The sequence below is a fragment of the Poeciliopsis prolifica genome, unplaced genomic scaffold (genome assembly GCF_027474105.1).
Source record: "Poeciliopsis prolifica strain line A6 unplaced genomic scaffold, Auburn_PproV2 SCAFFOLD004, whole genome shotgun sequence".
Taxonomy (NCBI): Eukaryota; Metazoa; Chordata; class Actinopteri; order Cyprinodontiformes; family Poeciliidae; genus Poeciliopsis; species Poeciliopsis prolifica.
Window position 1 is genome coordinate 10,228,891 of NW_026562379.1, and position 19,911 is coordinate 10,248,801.

The 19,911-nt window shown below is 40.6% G+C and overlaps 2 protein-coding genes across 2 annotated transcripts in view; one reads left to right on the forward strand and one right to left on the reverse strand.

Moving 5' to 3' along the window:
- dpf1 (double PHD fingers 1) overlaps positions 1-7,119 on the reverse strand; it is a 58,489-nt gene extending 51,370 nt beyond the window's left edge. Inside the window, exon 1 of the mRNA XM_055028850.1 lies at positions 6,992-7,119. Within this exon, the coding sequence (XP_054884825.1) occupies positions 6,992-7,104 (113 nt within the window). The 5' untranslated portion in view covers positions 7,105-7,119. The remainder of the gene's footprint in view (positions 1-6,991) is intronic.
- Positions 7,120-9,753: 2,634 nt separating this feature from the next.
- si:ch211-11n16.2 (zinc finger FYVE domain-containing protein 1) lies at positions 9,754-18,195 on the forward strand. The gene is made up of 12 exons (XM_055028973.1): positions 9,754-9,999; positions 10,619-10,900; positions 11,974-12,196; positions 12,690-12,907; positions 13,055-13,161; positions 13,982-14,090; positions 14,181-14,278; positions 14,369-14,486; positions 14,664-14,834; positions 16,084-16,276; positions 16,360-16,458; positions 16,672-18,195. Exons 1-12 carry the CDS (start codon positions 9,883-9,885, stop codon positions 16,902-16,904), a joined length of 1,968 nt encoding a protein of 655 aa, XP_054884948.1. The 5' UTR covers positions 9,754-9,882; the 3' UTR covers positions 16,905-18,195.
- The last annotated feature ends 1,716 nt before the right edge of the window (positions 18,196-19,911 follow it).

A 19,911-nucleotide genomic window follows, 5' to 3' on the forward strand; every position in this document is an offset into this window, starting at 1 on the left:
GTCTGGTAATGGCATTTAACTGGATTGGACCCAAATCTCTAGGAATGAATCAAGAAACTGTTTGGTGCAGACTGAGAACAAAATAGATTTGGTTTGAGCTATCCCCATCTTTTCCCACCACACACTCCTCTTCAGATTTACACTAACATTCATGCTGAATTTTCCTAAATTTGCCGGCTGGAAAGCATGTAAGGTCCCCAAGCAGTGGAGCTGACTGACAGTCAGTTAGGTAGCACTGGAGAAATAGGTCATAGCGCTATAAATACTTATCTATGCTTCGCTCTTTCTCCCTCTCTCAGCTTCTTTCGCTCTTACCTTTCTAAAAAAAAAAAAGGGCAACTACAACATATAGAAAGTCTAAGTAATGGAGATGACGAAAGAAAAAACTCGGAAAAAGTAACCCTCTTAAAAACATCAGACCTCAGGCTCACTCCCATAAGATTACAGAAAAAGAAAACTCAGAGAGGAGAAATGAGTGCAACAGTGTGTGTGTATGCGTGTGTACCGGAGGCAGAGTAGAAATGAGCGAGTGAGGGAATGAGAGGGTGAGACTGGGAAGGGGAAAGAAAGCTCTAGAACTGGCAGGCTGTGGCCTGAGCCATCACACAGGGCTGTTTGCACACAGAGCCGGTTATTACATGGAACTCATTTAGCTGGGCTCAGTCAGGCAGGGCACAAGTAATATTATATAGGCCCTGCTGCAACTGCCTCCAATACAGCAGCATGCGCTTATCTGCATCTGCCCCTTCTAACCAGCACAAAGAAGTAATATCGCTGAGAGACACCACGCATCCCCATATTCTGAGTTCTGGTGGAAGCCATAAAAATGAATTTAATTGCGCTTTGTTCCATTTTTAAAGATTTTAGTCATTTTCTAATTCCAATATATTGAGGCAGGATATTTATATCCCATCTCAGGATGTGAAACATTATATAATTTGGTAACAGAAGACTATAGACCTTTCCTGTCAATAGATTTGCATCTAAATCCTCCTAAAAAGCTCTTAAGTATAAGCTATCTAAAAGGAATTACAGGGATCTAAAAAATATGGATATAAACTGTCCTCAGTTATAGTTTCTGCTGAATATCAACACAGAGACATTGATCCAGAATGGGGAGGAGTGATTTGGAAGTGGTGGGGGTTTAATGATTTGAGCCAAAGAAGGAGGTAAAGAGGAGGGGACTGTGGAAAGGAAGCGGCTGGACAAAAGAAAACAAGTGATGAGGAAGAAGGGAGGTGAAGATGCAGATAGGGCAGTGATGTTGATGGGAGGAAGAGAGGAAATCGGATGGAGAGAGAAGCACAGGGAAATAGATAGAAAGAGAGATTAAACGTTTCTCTAATCCAGCAGAGCGACAGACTGGTAGGGAAATGCACAGCAGATCCACTCGTCAGCCGCTGACAGAGCCGGCCCAAGATTGTTTAGAACCCAAGCAGACATTGATTCGGGAGGCCTTCCACCAGTTAAACCCATCTTCCACCACCACCGAGTAAATTGATCACCAGTCCACATGCTTTTTTATGCTTTCATGTTTGTCTGAAAAGCAACAAAATGAGTCCTTGTTGAGTTTTTGTTTTTATGAAGCTCATGTTTTAAAGGAAGTGTAGAAAGAACCTGTAGAACAAGAAGTAATTAAAGCTTTTGTTTAACATGAAAATATTATGGCTACTTTTAGTGTGAAAATTTAGAGATGCAAAAAAAACTATTAAAACCTCGTTTAAAACAATATAAATCTATATTAAAAAGTTGGTTTACCCAAAGTAAAGATAATAAAGCATCACTGATGATGTTAAACGGTTAGCGAGTCATCCCATTTTCACACTGATTATAAAATGTTTTGTTCCAGTGTCATTCCTTCATTTCATATCTGTAAATAAACTATTTAACTATTTAATACCCATCTACTTAAACTACTGTGTACACTGATTTTTCCTGGAAGTACAGTATTTTTATGAAACATGTTGGTTAAAAATCAAATATCAATTATTCCACCTACTTCCACCTATGTGCTATTTTATTTTTAAAACTTCCCAAAGATTTGGTTTAGTTTATTTGGGCAAGGTGGTTCTTTTGAATTGTGACAGATTCAGATCACTCCTCAAATAAAAGTGAGTAATTTGTGCCGGAACCATGTTTCACCACGATAAACTGTAGTAAAATGTAGAAAATGACTAGAAATCACAAACTGTCCAATGTTAACTTTACAAAGCTTTATGAACCAGATGGCTCCATTTTGTATCTGAGGATGTGCAGTACGACATGACCAAAACTGCAAAGGTCCAAAATAGACAAAGAAAGAAAGAACCACTCCCCCTCTCTACAGTTTCACAGAACAATCATATTGACCATATATAAGATTATGTTCTGTTTCAGCCTTACATCAATCATTTTCCATGCTTTGTTAAAGAAATATGCCATTAAACAAACTATGGAGATACAATTATTGACTTACTCATTTGGTCTGATGGTCTTGTCTAACATGCAGCTTTTCAATAAAGACTTGATAGAGTGGGCAATAATTTTAAATTGCTTTTCAATTGATATTTAGAAACTTTACATCCCTGTCAGACTATCACGTATCTGCCTTTCATTTCAGCGGTGTTGGAAGCCACGATGCAAAACGCCTGAATCTGTGGCATGCACAGCTTGAAAACTAGCCAGCCAGGCTGCCATAAATTTGTTTTGGCAAGTTGAAACATTTCAAGAGAGCTGCAGCTCCCACACGCGCTGTTTATGTCTACCACTGCTACAGAAGAGACGTATTTTCAAATCAAATGCTGCAGTAAGACCTGTCCAGGGTGTACCCCACTCTTGCACGAATGGATAACGAATGGATGGATGGATGGATGGATGGATGGATGGATGGATGGATGGATGGATGGATGGATGGATGGATGGATGGATGGATGGATGGATGGATGGATGGATGGATGGATGGATGGATGGATGGATGGATGGATGGATGGATGGATGGATGGATGGATGGATGGATGGATGAATGGATGGATGGATGGATGGATGGATGGATGGATGGATGGATGGATGGATGTTGCATTAAGGACACAATAAAAACAATGCTCAATCTCACACAACACTAAGGCATCAACACTTATGAAGATAAGGAACACTCATTCAAATGTCTATATTTGAGCCTGGAATGTGAAATAAATCAGTTAAAAAATTGAATGAGATGTTGATATCATGGCAGACGTAACAAAGCTCATCTTGATGGAGCAGAATATGGCGGATTCCCAATATGCATGCACTATTTGGAAGGAGAAGACAACAATTTTAATGTTGTTTGTGGTACAATTGCACTACTTTATGTAGCTCATGTGTTAAAGCAGCTTAGATATTGAGGTTGTGGCTCTGGCTCGAGACTATGTTGTTCTGTACACTGCTAGACCTGTTTATTTGGCATCAATAAGACATTTTATCAGTGAATTTATTCTTGAGCCTGAACAATCTTTAAAGAAATTTAGGCACAGAACAGGCATTGTTTCCACCCCAGGCTCACAGCCAGCCATCCTATTAGAGCTGACTTTGAACCCAATCTCGCTGGTTGTTTGGCCCATTTTTAGCAGGATAGGCCTCTAATTTGTGAGCCTCTTGTAGCAAGTTTGTTTGGGGACGTGCTAATTAAAAGGGCTTGTTTAAAAGCCCATTTCAGTGTTGTAACTGGAACGTACTTAAAGCCATACTGGGTAACGATGGCATTTATATAGCCAAGGAGATGTTAAAAGGAGCTTCGATTTCTGCGCCTGAGTTGTCTAATACATACATTCAGCTTTGCAGTTTCACAGAGCCCACACTGATTCAGTGATCTAACATCTCTGCAGAGCTGATACTGGCTGACAGCTTGTGCTGCCTTGTTTTGTGCCTCGTTTTTACCTCCTTTGTCTAACTTAAAGCACTTAAAAATCAATATAGGACCACCATTTGAAAGTGCGCTGTTGTTCATTAGTCACTGCCCTCAGTCTGGCATTTACTCTGCATTCCCTGTGCACTTTTTTTTTAACCAACCCTATTCTCCTTCTTTTCTGCTCAACCTCTGCTCCCCCTCTGACTCCATGCAAATCAGTCAATTTAATCCCCTGACATGGTCTCACCGAGGGCCTCTGGGAGCAATCTGGCCACACTTCTGCTTTGGTTGGATGAGCATACCATGGACTAAAGACGACTTACAGGAGGAGAAGAGGAAATATTTCATGTGCTGCTTCCCATCCCCTTTCCCTCCTCATTTATGTCCAAATCATGGTGCAAGATTATCATAAACAATTTTATTTATGACACTGGTGTTAGTTCTGGCAAAAATAATGCCCAGGGTGAGCTCCTTTTTCTGCCTCCCCACAAACAACCAAATACCCCATAAAATAGACACTGAACAAAAGGGCCACACAAGTTGGGTCAGAGGTTTGACAATGTTAAGAGAAACCTAAGAATCCCATTTTTACATGTAGATTAGAGGTTTGAATTTAAATTCTTTGTTGATTAAGGACCTATAATAACTGTAGAATGATTCAATGCATGTCAGACTCATCAATATATTGTGCTTTTCACACTTGCTTATATATGTTGATAGCATAATCAACATACATATGTGTAATGGCTTCAAAAATAACATTCATTAATTGTAAGATAACTCATTTCTGCAACAGATCAAAAGCAATTCAGAATCTTAAAAATCAATCTTGAGTCAGAAACCAACTTTTGCATCAACTTTAGTCTCTTTTGTATCCCATTTTTAGGGCCAATAAAGTGGGAATATGGTGGACATATTGGTGAAGGCAATATTTCCACTATCAAGATTCTCTTCAGGCTCAGTTTATAAGATGTGAATCAAGCACCAACTTCCACAACAGCAGCCACTCGGCCACATCAACAACTGAGCACACCGCTGACTAGTGAAACTAAGAAATTAACAACTTTTCAGCTAAGCTTTTGTTTGTTTAACCCCCAGTGCCATCCTGAACTTAAAGTTATATTTCCAATATTACAAAACAAACTACTATACAGCATTTCTTTGGCGTTTCACCAAAGAAATCATGTTTTCTGAACAGTGAGATTGTTGTGTTTGATCGGTCCTGACCACCAGCTGGTCATAAACTCTGAACTCTGATCTTTTTCCAAACATGTCATACTTAAGAGCTCTTAGGCTGTTGACTGAAGAATACTCAAAGAATACTCTAAGTTATAAAAGTACTCACAGCTGTCAAAAGCTCTTTGAAAGGAAGCTCTACTTGTTTAAATCAGGTCTAGACAAAGTTCATTCGTGCTACAAGAGAGTGAGAGAGAGCAACACTTTCCGCAGGGAGGAAGATCAGAGGAAAGCAAGGTTCCTGTTTTAGTCCTTTGAGTTTTAAAATTGTCTAGTGTGTCAAATTTTAAAATGCTCTTTGTGGATTTTTTTATGATAAATAATGAGCTACATTCTCCATTGAAAACAAGCAGACTGCAGTTTCGGGAGTGCTAAGCTTATTGCTAATACAAGATGCAGAGGAAACTTTAAATGTGAATTGTGTAACCATTGTGTCTTTGTTTTAAAATATTTCTAAAACCCTGCTTTAGAGTGAATTTTACACATCCAGTTTGATGTCTTTGATCTTGATATGAATAATTTATCACTGCTCAAGGCAGGAAGGCTACAAAAATATTTAGAATGCTGTTCATACATTCGTCTTCTTATATAGGCCTAATAGCTTTTAAAGAAAAATCGAAATCTGCCAGAATCTCTACAGGTAGAGATTCTGGAATTAAAATTATTCTACTAAAGAGGGAATCTTTTATTTCTGGGGACTAGCTGGCATTTAATTACAATAGCAATCAACCAAAAACACTAAAATACCCTGACAGCCAATCAGAGCAGTCCTCCAATCAGCACCATAGCACCCCGGTTCCCTGCCTCCTGTGAAGTGATATTCAAAGCAGCCACATGTAGGCTGGCCGTGCGCTGGATCGCACAAAATTCCTTCTGTCTGCACATCAGAGTGAAAAGCAGAACGACGATCTATATGTGCAATCTGGTCTCAGGTAGTTACGGAACCGGCACATGCATCCGATGCCTGTCCCTGCTGCCACACACAGCTCTCCTTCCTGAGACTTTTCTTTGTTTCAAACTGCTTAAAGCCGGAGCGGTTTGGAGCGCTCCAGCACATCACGGTTGGCTCGTATCGGAGCCATTGTGGAATATTTTGGCTGGATTAGTGTGAGCACCCACTGACAGGTGCACGTCCTCTAACCTTTTTGGCCGGGAGCCCGTAAGGCGGTCAGCCTCTGCATTGCTCTGAAATGAACCTCATCCTAATCATAATAAACGAAAAAAAAAGTAGAACCACTAAAAACCAATGCGCAAAGCGGATCTCCATATAGAATCAAACGTGATGCTGTATGCATACAAGGTTAGTGTAAATGCGGCTTAAACGCGCGTAGGATGAGCGCAGCTCTCTGACCGGCGTATTTATCCCGCCTGTCCGTCTCCGAGGGGTCCGGAAGGTAAAGCTGCATCCTAAAATCAGCAGCTGTGTTTACCTCCTCCTGGTCTAGTAACAGTTCAAGCTGCTTTAAAGCCACCCAGAACTGCGGCCAGCCCGCCTCCACAGCCTGACTTTGACCGTGATCTTGGCTGGTTACACTGGCAAGGGACATGCCGGGTCACCCAAACCTACCTCCAGCATTCCTCCATATCCCTGCACACACACGCTGCTGTTGGATCAGGAGAATGATTTTAAGAACTGCACCGGAGCGCACATACTGAACACTTCCATCCCCAAACCGAGATCCTTAAAATGCAACTTTTCTGCTCACTCGCATCCCCTGACATTATCCCAGTGTCTGCTGTGTGCATTGTATGTATATAGACATGCTGATGATCATGCTGAGAATTATCTGTGATTTATTATTTTTTTCCAAAAGCGCCGAGGTTGCGCTGACAGCATGCACAAACACACACGAAAAAGGCGCAAAAGCCCACAAGATGCCCGGTACTTACGATTTGAGGGGGTTCTGCACCGCTGTGGCCATTTTGGTATAGTATGATAGAATGCAACACCGCAGAGCCCGGTATTGTACATGTAATGTAGCAGCTATTTCAATTTCATTCATTCTCTGGGGCTGCGGCTGGACCGAGCCAGCCAATGGGAGACGGGAGCGCTCAGTGACAGCTTCGGGGAAGTGTAGTTTTTTGCGCATGTCTGCTTGTCACACGGCGAAGCGGTGGGCACTACAAGTACCAGAGGGGATAGCGGTGCCAGTGGACCACAGGCCCGCCTCGGACCTGTAAGGGCAAAGCCATCCCCCATCCCAATTTAAAGAGAAGAGGGGGGGGGTTATCGTTTATAGAGTTATGTTGCATGGATAACTATGAATCTTTTACTGTCTAATCTGGTGATAAATTAGATTATGAGAATATCTTTAGCTCCCAATGTAAGTTTTAATTAAAGAGGTGGTAGGAGTGTATATGCAAATGGAGGGAATTATCTATCTGAAAGGTTCAGCCAGGAAACTCCTATTACACATATTAAAGTGTTAAATAATACTGTGCAGACTTTTCAGATAATTAAGACATTTATTTGTACCCATTATAAAAAAGGGGGATAAGTCATAAAATGAAATCTTCTTTTATTTCAGTTGCATAAGAAAATTATGAAAGTCCAGCATTTAATTGGAGTCCATTTCCTTTCAGGAGTAAGATAATTCTCTCTGATTTTATTTTTATGAAATCATCTGTGGCAGCGCTGGTTCTTACATGAATAGCAATCTGGGCGAGTCCCTCTGTCTGTCGCAACTTAACATAAAAGTTTTAGAAAATAAGTCCTGGACACAGCACATAGATGTTAGAGTTATAATCTGGTGGTAATACGCCACCCTAATGCTGCCCTGGGCAACTGCCCTTATAGCTCATGTTAAAACTCACCATAATTGTTAGGATTCCTGCAGTTTATAATGTCCTTTTGACAACAAAACAGAAATCTTTTCTGAGAACATGTGATCTTCGACCTTTCCTCTATGCACAGCCACTTTACACAGTCCAGAGTCCCCAGTCCTTTTTTACACTCTTTACTCTCTAGTTCATTTTTCATAGCAAATTAGATATCTGTGTGAGATGGTTGATGCTAGTCTGATTAACCATTTCTTTGTTGATCTGGTGATATATTTTGGATCATAATCCATCTGAAATTTCCAGTGATCCACAATCAAATTACCAGTGCGGTTCACTAGATTTTCTTTTCAAATTTCTCTGTATATCATTGGTTTATGTCATAAGTTCCCCATGGCATTTGGAAGCAAAACTGCCCCACAGCATAACAGATCCTCCACTGCAACCTAACGTTGCACAAAATGTCATTTTCCACATATTTACTCTTTGTTTTGAACCAAATTTACCTGGAAAGTTTGTTGTCAAGACATCAATCTTCATGAGCAAACTTTAAATGTTATATTTGGGATGGTAGGACAGAAAAGCATTTTTTTCTGGTATGATTCCCAAAAAACAGCTGGCCAGATGATGTCAAGAAGCTGTTATGGGGACCAGGTGATCCCAAAATATTACATTTTGCTCTTATTCTCTAACAGTGAACACTGGATATTTTTAATATCCCATGCAATCCATACCAACTGCTAATTTTGTAAAAAAGAAAAAAACATTATGTCTGCTTGTAAAAGATACATTTGGAAATATTTTATACCTCTACACCAGGAGTGTCAATAAATGTGGTTGACCGGTGTATATTAAGTGATGACACATGAATTGACCATGCTTTATCTCATTATCTATGAAGCCTGGCGAGGAGCATCCTAAATTATTAACTAATCAGAGGTGATGGCTCGGGTCTAGATCTGTAATTGATTTTCTCAGACATGTATCTGCACTAGATGAGCCCCAAGCAAAACTCTCTTCAAGCTCTTCACCACTTCAGCTATATTCTTTCTTGTGTGAGACATCGTTTTTCTTTGTTTGTTTTGTTTTCTGGCCTCTTGATGGATATGAGCAGTTTAATTTAATAAAAATTTCAAAGCAATATTTTAGCTGGATAATAAAAAATAAGGAAGGAAGAAACATAGCCTCGATGTTGGATTTTTTTTCTTTTTTACTGTATGTCACGTTCGCAGCAGTGTCGCCGCTCTAAAGCCTTTCGGTGACATGCGATATTTATAGATCTGTGCTCACAAATATTTAATGAACATTAGCAACCAGTTCTAACATGGCAGGACTGCTCCAGTCAAATAATTTTTGTCAGTTAAATGAAAACTTTGATTTTGCTATGGTGGTTGTAAGTGTGGGGGGGAGGTTTTTGTGAAGCATACAGGTTTGAAATTGGAAATCAAACATGACAACTTGAATTGTATTTTGTCTCCATTGATAATTTACTTTTATGATAACAGGAGTAGTAAGGTGGAGCATCTTTTTTAAATGTACATGTTGCCACAACTTGGTGTGTACAGTTTTGTGAATGGTAAAGTTGCCTGCTTTACTACATTTATCCACAAGGTGGTGCTCATACACCGTGCACAATGTATCAATGACGCTGAGCATGGCACATCTTTGAGGTTTTTTTTACCCTTATGGCAGGTTAATTTAGCATTAAATTAAACACCATTCTGAGCGTTCAATTTTCTATACTCAATTATGTTCGCACAATTGCGGCTACAGATCGTTTTCTATGTTTCTACGGCTATATTTCTTACTTACGAGAGCAGCGTGAAGGAAGCTTGTCACTGAACATCTACCAGTTTACCAAGCCTGTCTTCTATATGATCACTTTGCTTACCATACCGCACGGCGCCTCGCTCTCTGTGGCTCTTGTTGTGATTGACAGAGTCATGCTGAACTTTCGTTTTGCGTTCCGGCGTCGCCACTATGTTTTGAATGTTTAAAGGACGATGTCGGAAATACTGATGAAGGAAATGGATAGTCTGTCGGTCGGCCCGAAGAAGTCAGAGGAGTTGAGGGAGGGGGCCCGGAGCTTCCTGCTGGTGGACGAACAGGAAAACCTGCAGGTAAAGTTAGCCGAGCTAATGCTAACAGCTAGCTGTTTGGCTAAAGCGGAGCTAACGCTCCCTCTAATGGAGGCCCATGCTTCAAGCTGCATGTAGGGAGATATTTCTCTCTCTTTCTCTTTATTTATCTAGTTTTTTTTTACATCTTTCGGAACATTATACAGTTCTTTTTAAATTTACGAAGTTAGATCGTTGTAACGATTCTCTATTTCCAGCCTTATATTTAAACATGTAGCAGCGTTAAGATGTCTACTTATACCGTGTAAGTTTTAGATCATGCTCCAGAAATGTTTAGTGTTTTTAACAGCAGAAGGAAACAGAGCAGCGTGTTGACTTGTCATTAGGGAAAGCACCTAGTGAGTCATACTCTTCTGACCCACAGGGAGGCACTCTCACTTTGTTTTTATTACGTGATCAAAAGTGCAGCTAGAAAAATACTTTCTTTACTTATCTGAAAACGTTAAAGCTCATCAGGACAAATTGGTTTCTTATTAGGTTTTGTCCTGATGATTCTGTCATCCTCATCCAGACTCATTATAATTGAGTAGCAACTGAAGTCTGATCTAATGCTTCAACCTCACAGACAGCTTTCTGCCTCATCCTGTCTCTCCTCTTCCAGGTGAAAAATGACGCTGAGTTTGTGGAGAGCCTTGGCTGTGCAGACGTCACTGGGGTCAAGGTCCTCTCCATCTTTGGCAATACCGGCGATGGCAAGTCCCACACGCTCAACCACATCCTGTTTGGGGGTGAGAGCGTGTTCTACACCTCCAAGTCCCCCAGCTCCTGCACGGTGGGGGTGTGGGCCGCTTACAATCCCTCCCTGAGCCTCATCGCCCTGGATACAGAGGGTCTGTTGGGAGCAGCAGCCAATCAAAACCAGAGAATGCGTCTTCTTCTGAAGGTGAAGTCAGAGGTTTTTGATTGGTCTTGATGCTTTCAATCTATAGACGTATATATTTTTGCCTAGCTAAGGACAGGGAGCACTACAGTTTGTTGTTTGGAGTCATGTTAAGGTGTTTCCAGTAGCCATTACTTAGCTGCGTTTATTTGTGTCTGCCCAGGTGCATGTAGATAATCAAGTGCGCACTTAAGGAGTAATATGTCATTGCATTGCAGGGAATAAATATTTATTTTCTTATTTAAAAAAGGAATTGAATTATTTACTTTTATGTGTTTAAAGGGCTTTTGTGGTTTTCTGCAGAATGTCCTAACCTCTTTATTCAGTTAATTGAATAATCATCAAAATATTCAATTACAAAAATAATGGATTAAAACTGAGTTTGACCTCAGAGATTTTCTCTTAGAGAGAAAAATAGTTGGAATTAAACATGAATTAAAGCAGGGGTGTCAAACTCCAGTCCTCGAGGGCCACTGACCTCCAGTTTTTCGATGTGCCACCGGTACAGAAGACAGGAATGAAATGGCTTAATTACCTCCTCCTTGTGTAGATCAGTTCTCCAGAGCCATGCTAATGACCTATTCTATTCAGGTGTGGTGCAGCAGAGGCACGTCTAAAAGTTGCAGGACACTGGCCCTCGAGGACTGGATGTTGACACCCCTGAATTAAAGGAAACACAAACAAAATGACAAAAGAAAGCAAAAGAAAAACAAGAAACACTCCACAATTTATAAGCAAATAGGAGTTTCTCTGGATCAACTAATAGAAAAAAAGTAAAAGTATAAAAATACATATTTGTTCCCCGTGTTTAATAAGAATAAGTAGTCTGTAAGTTACAAACTCGTAGGGGTTTCTCTGGATTCAGGGTTCCCTAGGACAAGGTCTTGCTCTGATATTAAACGTTTAATGCTAAGTGTTGATCTAAGGTAATGAGTAGTTTCTATAGATGAACTAATAGGAGTTTCTCTGGATCTTTCCGTTCTTGTGATGTGATATTGTGATGCTTGTACTGCAATAATCTTCTACTATTCTTTCAGTAATAGTAGAAGATTTATCACACACGTTCTCATCTTCAGGTTTTGGCCGTGTCTGATATCGTCGTCTATCGCACGCGTGCGGAGCGTCTCCACAATGACATGTTCCAGTTCCTGAGCAGCGCGTCCAGGGCCTATCTGAAGCACTTCACCCGAGAGCTGAAGGCTCTGTCCAGTCGGTGCGGTCTGGACGTCCCCCTGTCGTCTCTTGGACCTGCGGTCATCGTCTTTCAGGAGACAACACACACTCAGCTGCTGGGCCAGGGTACGAAAAAACAGCACAGAGCCTTGCAAAAGTATTTATACCACTTGAATGTTTTCACATGTTGTCACATTATAACCACAAACTTCAGGATTTTATGTGCCTATTATTGTGAAGTGGAAGGGAAGGGCACTGGAAAAACAAAACCTTGCAAAGTGTTTTAGGTCTGGTTTATAGCTTGAATATGTCGTAGTGTGCTTGAAATCAGACAAAATTAACTTACAAGTAACTTTTCAGCAGCATATAGGAGCTTATTTAAAGTTAATAATTACTTAATATTGATGAAAAAGGTATAGTTCTTCAGATTATTTTACTTATAGACTTTCCCCATGTTATAAATAAAATAATATTCAAGTGGAACTAGTACTTTTTCATTAATTTTTAAGACATGATTGATTTAAAACAAGCTCCTGTATTTTGCTGAATAGTTACTTGTAAGTTAGTTTTGTCATATCTCAAGTGCACTAAAATATTTTTTAACAATCCACCCTCTCAGACTCGAAGGGGCCCGGTTACGCTGACACTCTCCTTCAGAAGCGTTTCCATGACTTGAGTTTGGGGACAGAGGCCTTCAGCTCGGTCCAGTACGTCGGCACTCAGACCATCACCCCCCCCACTGACTACAGCAAGCTGCTGGAGGCCGTCAGGCAGCAAGTGAATAACACTCACACTCGCTCCCCGCGCCAGCCTGGGATTGTGTTTCATGCTCTGGAAGTAAGTGGTCTTAGCCAGGTTTAGCAGATGAATCGAAAAGTGTGCAGTTCTTAGTTTTAATTGGTCCTCTGGGTTGATTCTTCTTACCTTCTGTTTAGCTTTCATCCCACTTTTAAGTTCCACTTTTCCTCCCTCTCTGCTTGTCAGGCTCTGAGCGAGCGTTTCAGTGGAGAACTATCAGACGATAAAATGACGCTGTACTCCTTCTTCCCTGATGAGTACTTCACCTGCTCCTCTGTGTGCCTCAGCTGCAAGTAAGTTGGTCCAACAGTCTGCAGACTTTACTGGTACACTTTTTCTCAAATGCTTCTGAAATGAAATGTTCAGGCATTTCTTTGGCTTGGAATAAAAGATTTTGTATTTATTTTTTTGCTGCTCGTGGCAGCATGTTGGAGTGTCTCTGTCATGTTAGTTCTGATTTGTTCATTTTATAAACATTTGTTCGGAATTGTTTTGGTTGACATGCTGCATGTTTGGACAAATTGTCCGTCTGATTGTTGTTTTAAATGCCATGCGTCCTGTGACTTTTTTGATTGTGCACAGTTATTATGATGGCAATCTGTGGCAACAAAGTATTGCTTTAAAACAGGGAGAAGCTGATTATCTTAAAAACTCCAATAACATATGAACTACAACCCCAAATCCCAGAGAGGCTTCATGTTCACATGTTCTCTTTTATCAATCATGAGGACTGAGGATCATATCCCTAACTTCATGATGTTTTCCTTGGAGAAAAATGTCTTACTGCCCTATCAACCCCACGCCAGCCTCCAAAAGTTACCCAACACTCCATTAGTGAGCAGGCTCTGCCCTGGCGCCATTTCCTGAGCTTAATCTTTAGTTGCTGCTTTGGTCACATGAAACATGGACACAAGGTTTATCTTTATAAATCTCAGATGTTTTTGTTTTTTATTTTATGATTTTTCCTTTTGCCATCTCATTCCAAAGCCTTGTATGAAACCGTAATATTGAGTCAAACATAAAAAAAACAATAACTGGTTGATTAAAATGAAACATTTCATCAGATCTGACCTTTTAATTTCTTCTAATCTTCTGTCTCTCTGCGCCTTTTAGCATCCGTTGTAAAAACGGCATGAATCACCTCAGAGACCGGGTCCCCCACATGGCAGATGGACTCTGCCAGTTTTCTCACCAGTTCAACAACAAGGTCCTCATCTGTAAAGTAAGCAGCACCACAGTGAGTCACTGCTGTCCCAGTTTAGAAGGCCCAGTTAATTTACCGTCTTTCTATTTGACTTGGTTCTGTCTCCAGCGGTGCTATGAAGGAGGCAGGGAGGTGATTGTTGTGCCCAAAACCTCGGCTTCTTCTGACAACCCGTGGTTTGGGCTAGCCAAATACGCCTGGTCTGGGTAAGACGATGCACACACGCACACACACACATGCTCCTCTGTTTCATTTCATGTCTAACTTTTGATTATTCCTTCCTGTTCTTAACTTAGATCCGTGCTGGAGTGCGCCAGCTGCGGCGTAATCTACCGAAGCAGGCAGTACTGGATGGGCAACCAGGACCCTGAAAGCGGCGTAGTCCGCTCCGAGGTCAAGCACGTCTGGGAAGATGTAAGGCAACAATCATATCTGACACAATATTACAGCACCTATAAATAAAATGAAAAAACCTCTCCAGTTTATTTTCAACATATTTTAATCATGTTGTAGGTTTAACAGTCCAGAGATGATCAGAATATGTTGATGTGATTCTCTTCCTCTCTGTTGGATCCCTTTTTCTTCTTTTAGTCCGACATGTTCCTGACCAGCCACCAGAACGCGGCTCAAAGGGTTCTGGACGGGATGAACTACGTGATCCAGTCGGTGTCTGAGTATGGAACTGGTCCCACCAAAGCCGTCACTGCCTGGCTCACCGACCAGGTGGCTCCGCCGTATTGGAGACCCAACGCAGAGATCACTGTGAGTCCCAAGAACTAAAGCAGAGATTCAAAACTGACTCAAAAACAGGCCCACAGCAACACAGATCCTCTGCCATACATAGGAACTGCTACCGATGACAATATCAAGGCATGTTGTCGACAAAGTGTTGTTGTTACACTCTTGAATGCAGAGGAGACAGAATAACGAGTGATTTCCTCTACTTCTCTCATGCAGCAGTTTAATGCAATAAGGAGAGAGGGTGAAAGCCCCCTAGTGGACGATGGAGCTACTACCAGTCGATTCAAGATTAGGTTTATTAAGTGGTTGCTGATATACTGAGCCTGATTTCATTTAATAAAATGACATAAACATGAAAACAAAAAATTATAGGAATTTTTTTATTGCATTTACATTTTTGGGGGAGAGGAGAAGTTTTGTAGACTAATATGAATTTAACAATTTTTTACTGTCAACTCTGAAATAAAATACATTTTTACTATTGCTTTTGGGGGTATAATAATGATTTTCAAACTTTCTAAACCATCCAACAACAAAAATACTACATCAAGAACAACACATTTGGAGAAACATTAGGGATTGCAGCTTGGCACAGTCAAGCTGACGAAGCAAGCTCCACCAGGTGGTGAGAAGCAGAGAGATGCGACTAAATGGCAGAAGGTCCTCCACCACCAAAACAACAAAAACTGAATTTCGGTGTAATACCAATAAGAGGATAGGACTTGAAGAAGTTGGTTGTTAGGATGTAGTAGAGGAAATGCTGTCCTTAAACACTACTGACTGAAACTGGTTGGCATTTTTAGATTAAAGCATCAGAGGCTGAATGTAATTAATAACGTAACTTGTGAGCCAACTTACTTTTAAAATCAAGTAATCAGCAAAATAACTCTGTTGCTATTTTATGGATTAATCTGAAATCAAGTTAATTTTGGAAATACAGCTACTTACAATGCCTGACACAAACTCACAATATAACTTACATTTCCAGCTAGAAAATGCTAACCTCTCTCCTCCCTCCATTGTTTACGTTTGTGTTATCCTGGTATTAAACATGATATGTCTCTCCTTGAAGCACAAGACAAAAGAAACAATAGATCTTTATACTAAGTAAAAGGATAACGATAGTACTTCAATCTGATTACTGGATTAGAAATAACTAGTCATAACTGAAAGAATTGGAGAGATTAGAGTTACTGACATCACTGCTCATAAAGCTTTCGCACTGATATTATTGAAGCATGTCCATCCACGTCTCCCTCCCTCCCTTCAGGCCTGTCATGGATGCCAGAAAGAGTTCAAGGAGGCGGATCGGAAGCATCACTGTCGATCATGCGGCGAGGGTTTTTGTCATCCCTGCTCCAGCTACAGGATGCCGGTGCCACAGCGGGGCTGGGGAAGCAGTGCTGTCCGAGTGTGTCAGCCCTGCCACCAGGGGGGAGGACCCACCAACACCAACAGCCAGGGTAAGACCCACACGGCCAATCAGTGAGTCTAATAATATGAGGTGATGTTTGTGACACTTTGATTGTACTTTTCTTTCCAATAGTGAGTAAAGTGGAGTCTCACGGTCTGATGGCTCGCAGGGTGACGGAGGTGGCTCAGTCCACAGTGGATATGGTCACCACGGCGTTGGACTACCCCCGCTGTGAGTCCTTCTGCCTCTTCCTCATCGCATTATGTTAAGACTCTCACGTACTCCTTTAAAGATGATAACAGATAAAACAGATCAGTAAAACGGTATGTTTTTGTGTACATTTATGCATTGGCAGGAAGCCAATATCTGCCAACATCTGTCAATATCCTTAAATAATGACAGCTAAAATTAATTATTTTTTGTTTTTTTTTTGTCACTGATCAGCTTTCGTGAAGGACGTGGCTCGGCCAGACTACTGGGTCCCGGACCACAGCATCACTCACTGCCATGAATGCAATGAGGTCTTCACCCCGGCCATGTCCAAGCACCACTGCAGGGCCTGTGGTCAGGGGGTGTGTGGCCCCTGCTCCACCCACATCAAACCCGTTCCTTCCCGAGGCTGGGACCACCCGGTCAGGGTGTGCAACGGCTGCTTTGCTCGCACCGACACCCTGTGACCGCCCGTCACGTTCGGAACTACTTTTCAGTCTTCCTCAGATGGTCCAACTCAGCACTGTGAATCCCAACTCTGCTGCTCGAAGAACCTGAGAGGGATCAACCCAATGGCACTAAGAAACTGAACTGGAATCAGCTTTCATGGGGACTACAGAGGACGCTCAGAGGCTTGATATAATCACTAGATGGGGTACTAACTGTCAGCTCGGCTGAAGTATCTGCTTTACTCTTATCTGCCTTTATTTTACAAACTGGTTCTGCATCAGTAATAAGGCATCATATCCAGCCACAGATCACTTTTTCTGCAGCCTTACAGCATTAAGCAACTTTGAGACGAACTGGACAACAAAACAAGCTGCACATTTAACTTTTAAGACAGTTTTTATCATGTCTGATGTTTATTTCCTTAGTTCTCATTAAGTTGCAGCAGAACTTAAACTCTTAAAGTGATAGTTTATATTATTGTTTCTTCCCTTCCTGCAGCAGGCTGCTCATACTTACTAACTAGTTCATTTAAAGTAAAAGGGAGTCGTTTGAATTTTCTTTATTCTCCCAAGCCATAGGAAGCATCTTTTTGGTCTCTCGTTGCACAGAGAGCAGAGACTGAAAATCTTGGAGGTAGAAAAACAAAGTTTGGGGTGTTCCTGCGGTTCACGAGGTTCATCTGCAGCAGCGTGTGCCTTCATGGGTATATTTCTACTCAATTATACATATCATTAGTTATGGATTTCTTTCACTAATTGCCTTGACCATCATTTACAGTTATATTTGATACATAGTGAAAGCAATGAGAATAAAATCAATATGTTAGCACATTTGGACATTCCAGGGGGTTAAAAACCATGATTATTAGAGTAGATTTGCTTCTCTGAAAGCTAATGCAGCTGCAATAAACCAGAAATGCAGTTTCATCTAATCACATGTAAATAACATTGAAAGTTTGGTTTAAAAACTCTCACTTGTCTTTGCCACAAATTCTTTCTTTAGTTTATTTTTCTGTATAAAATGCAGTTTTTATTCAATTCTGGTAATTGAAACTCTTGACTTTGATCTGAAATAAAACAACATTGACCAAATAAAGAAAAGAAACAAATTTTCTCAGTGTGACTGAAAAAATTGTGTTGAATTACTTATTTTTCATTTCAGTTTTAAATGCTTTAAAAACATTAAAACTCATATGTTTCATGACATTATCTGAGGTGGACATGTGCTTGTTAGTCCAGACTAGTTGTATATGAAGCATTGGCTCCCAGTACGATTCTCATATTGGCAGAATAAAGCTTTTCAAATGACCATATTCTTTGTTTATATAACAGACAGCTGATGTATTATAGTGTTAGCTAGAGCTGTGTTTTCTTCTGGTGACATTCTGTAAGTGTTAATGTTCAGACAATGATCCGCATTAATCATTATTGTGAGTCAGCTCAGTATGTGACTTACTTGTATTTGTAAAGCGTTTTGGCAGTGTGTCTAAATCACTTTCGACTAAGGTTTGCAGAGCCGTCTTTTCCTAAAAGGGCATCCAGGTGACCTTGAGGGGTCACCTGGATGACCTTTAACACACATTATGCCACAAGAAAACATTATCCAATTAGAAGTTTAAAAAAGGTGTAAAAATTTATGTTGTTTTTCCTAAAAGCATAACTTTTATTTCGTTCTTGAAAGCAGACAGACCCTTGCAAAAGTTGAATTTGTTTTACTAACTTTTACGCACCATTCAATTGTTTTTAGACATCATCTTGGTGTGCAGTACCTTATCTGTACACAGGATGGCGCCCCATGAACATCAGCACACAGGAGCAAAATTCACATGAGACCACCTGCTCCTGACTGTCAGACCGTCTGCTAAGCCGTCCTAGTTAGAAGCCAGAAAAAGCCGCTTCTCTGCAGCAACCTGGTTCCAAAAGTTTATGCTCCCTTTAACAATTACTTTGTTTTCTTTGCACCGACTCATTTGGAAATATTTGTCCACTCCACATTGCTGAGGTTCTTTATGTCTATCTAACAATGAGAACGTTTCCGGTCTCATTCAATGACGCTGCAGATGCATCAGATTAAATTTTGCGCGAGGACAATACAAAAATTTAATCTGTTCATTTGTAACCACAGTTGATGTGAATTCAATATGATGCTTTAATGACCTCCAACTTGCTGGTACTTTGAACTGTGTGAAACTTCTTCCACCTTTATAGAAACACCAGTTCCATGAGAAAGAAAGTCACCCCACTTTTTTGTTTAAGTTTTGAAAACCTGGAATTTTGTTGGTGGATTTATGTGGACTGCTGTTGGAAATTGGGAATTATTTCCTAATGAAAAAAAAAGAGAATGATTTATTCAGACAGAAAATGTTTCAAAGAATGAGCCTTTATTTTTAGGAGCACTGATCTCGTTCTGGTTTGGAAGATCAGAAAATCCCGATTTCAGCAACCGAACAATAGGTGGCGGACTTTCCCTCTGAATGGCAGCTCAACCGGATCCAGCCTCTTGTGTATTGGTCTGCTGGATCTAGCACAGTTATTTTAATGAATGCGTTTACATTTATTCTTTTTCATCTTGTGTTTTATGTAAAAATACCATTTTTTGTGTATTTGAGACATTAAGAGTGTGTGTCTGTGTGTGCTTATATGTTCATATTCATCCCCCTTTACTCTGATACCATGAACTGAAACATCTCTAGAAATCACCAAATTATTGTTGTTAAATTTAACTTAGAGCGCATGTGTAAGAATGGCCTAGTTAAAGTCCAGAGAAAAATCCAAATCAGAATCTGAAGCAAGACTTGAAAATTGATGTTCACGGTTGCTCTCTATGTAATCTTAATGGGCTTGGAATGTATTTATTTATTTATTTTGCAAAAAGGAGTGGAAAACATGAAGCTCCAGTAAACTACACAGATTGCAGCTGTGAATGGACAAAATGTGACAAATTCAAGAGGTGCTGAATACTTTTACACAGCAGAGCATGTTGTGCTGCAGCAGCCAGCCGTGCACCACACAGTAGACAAGCGGC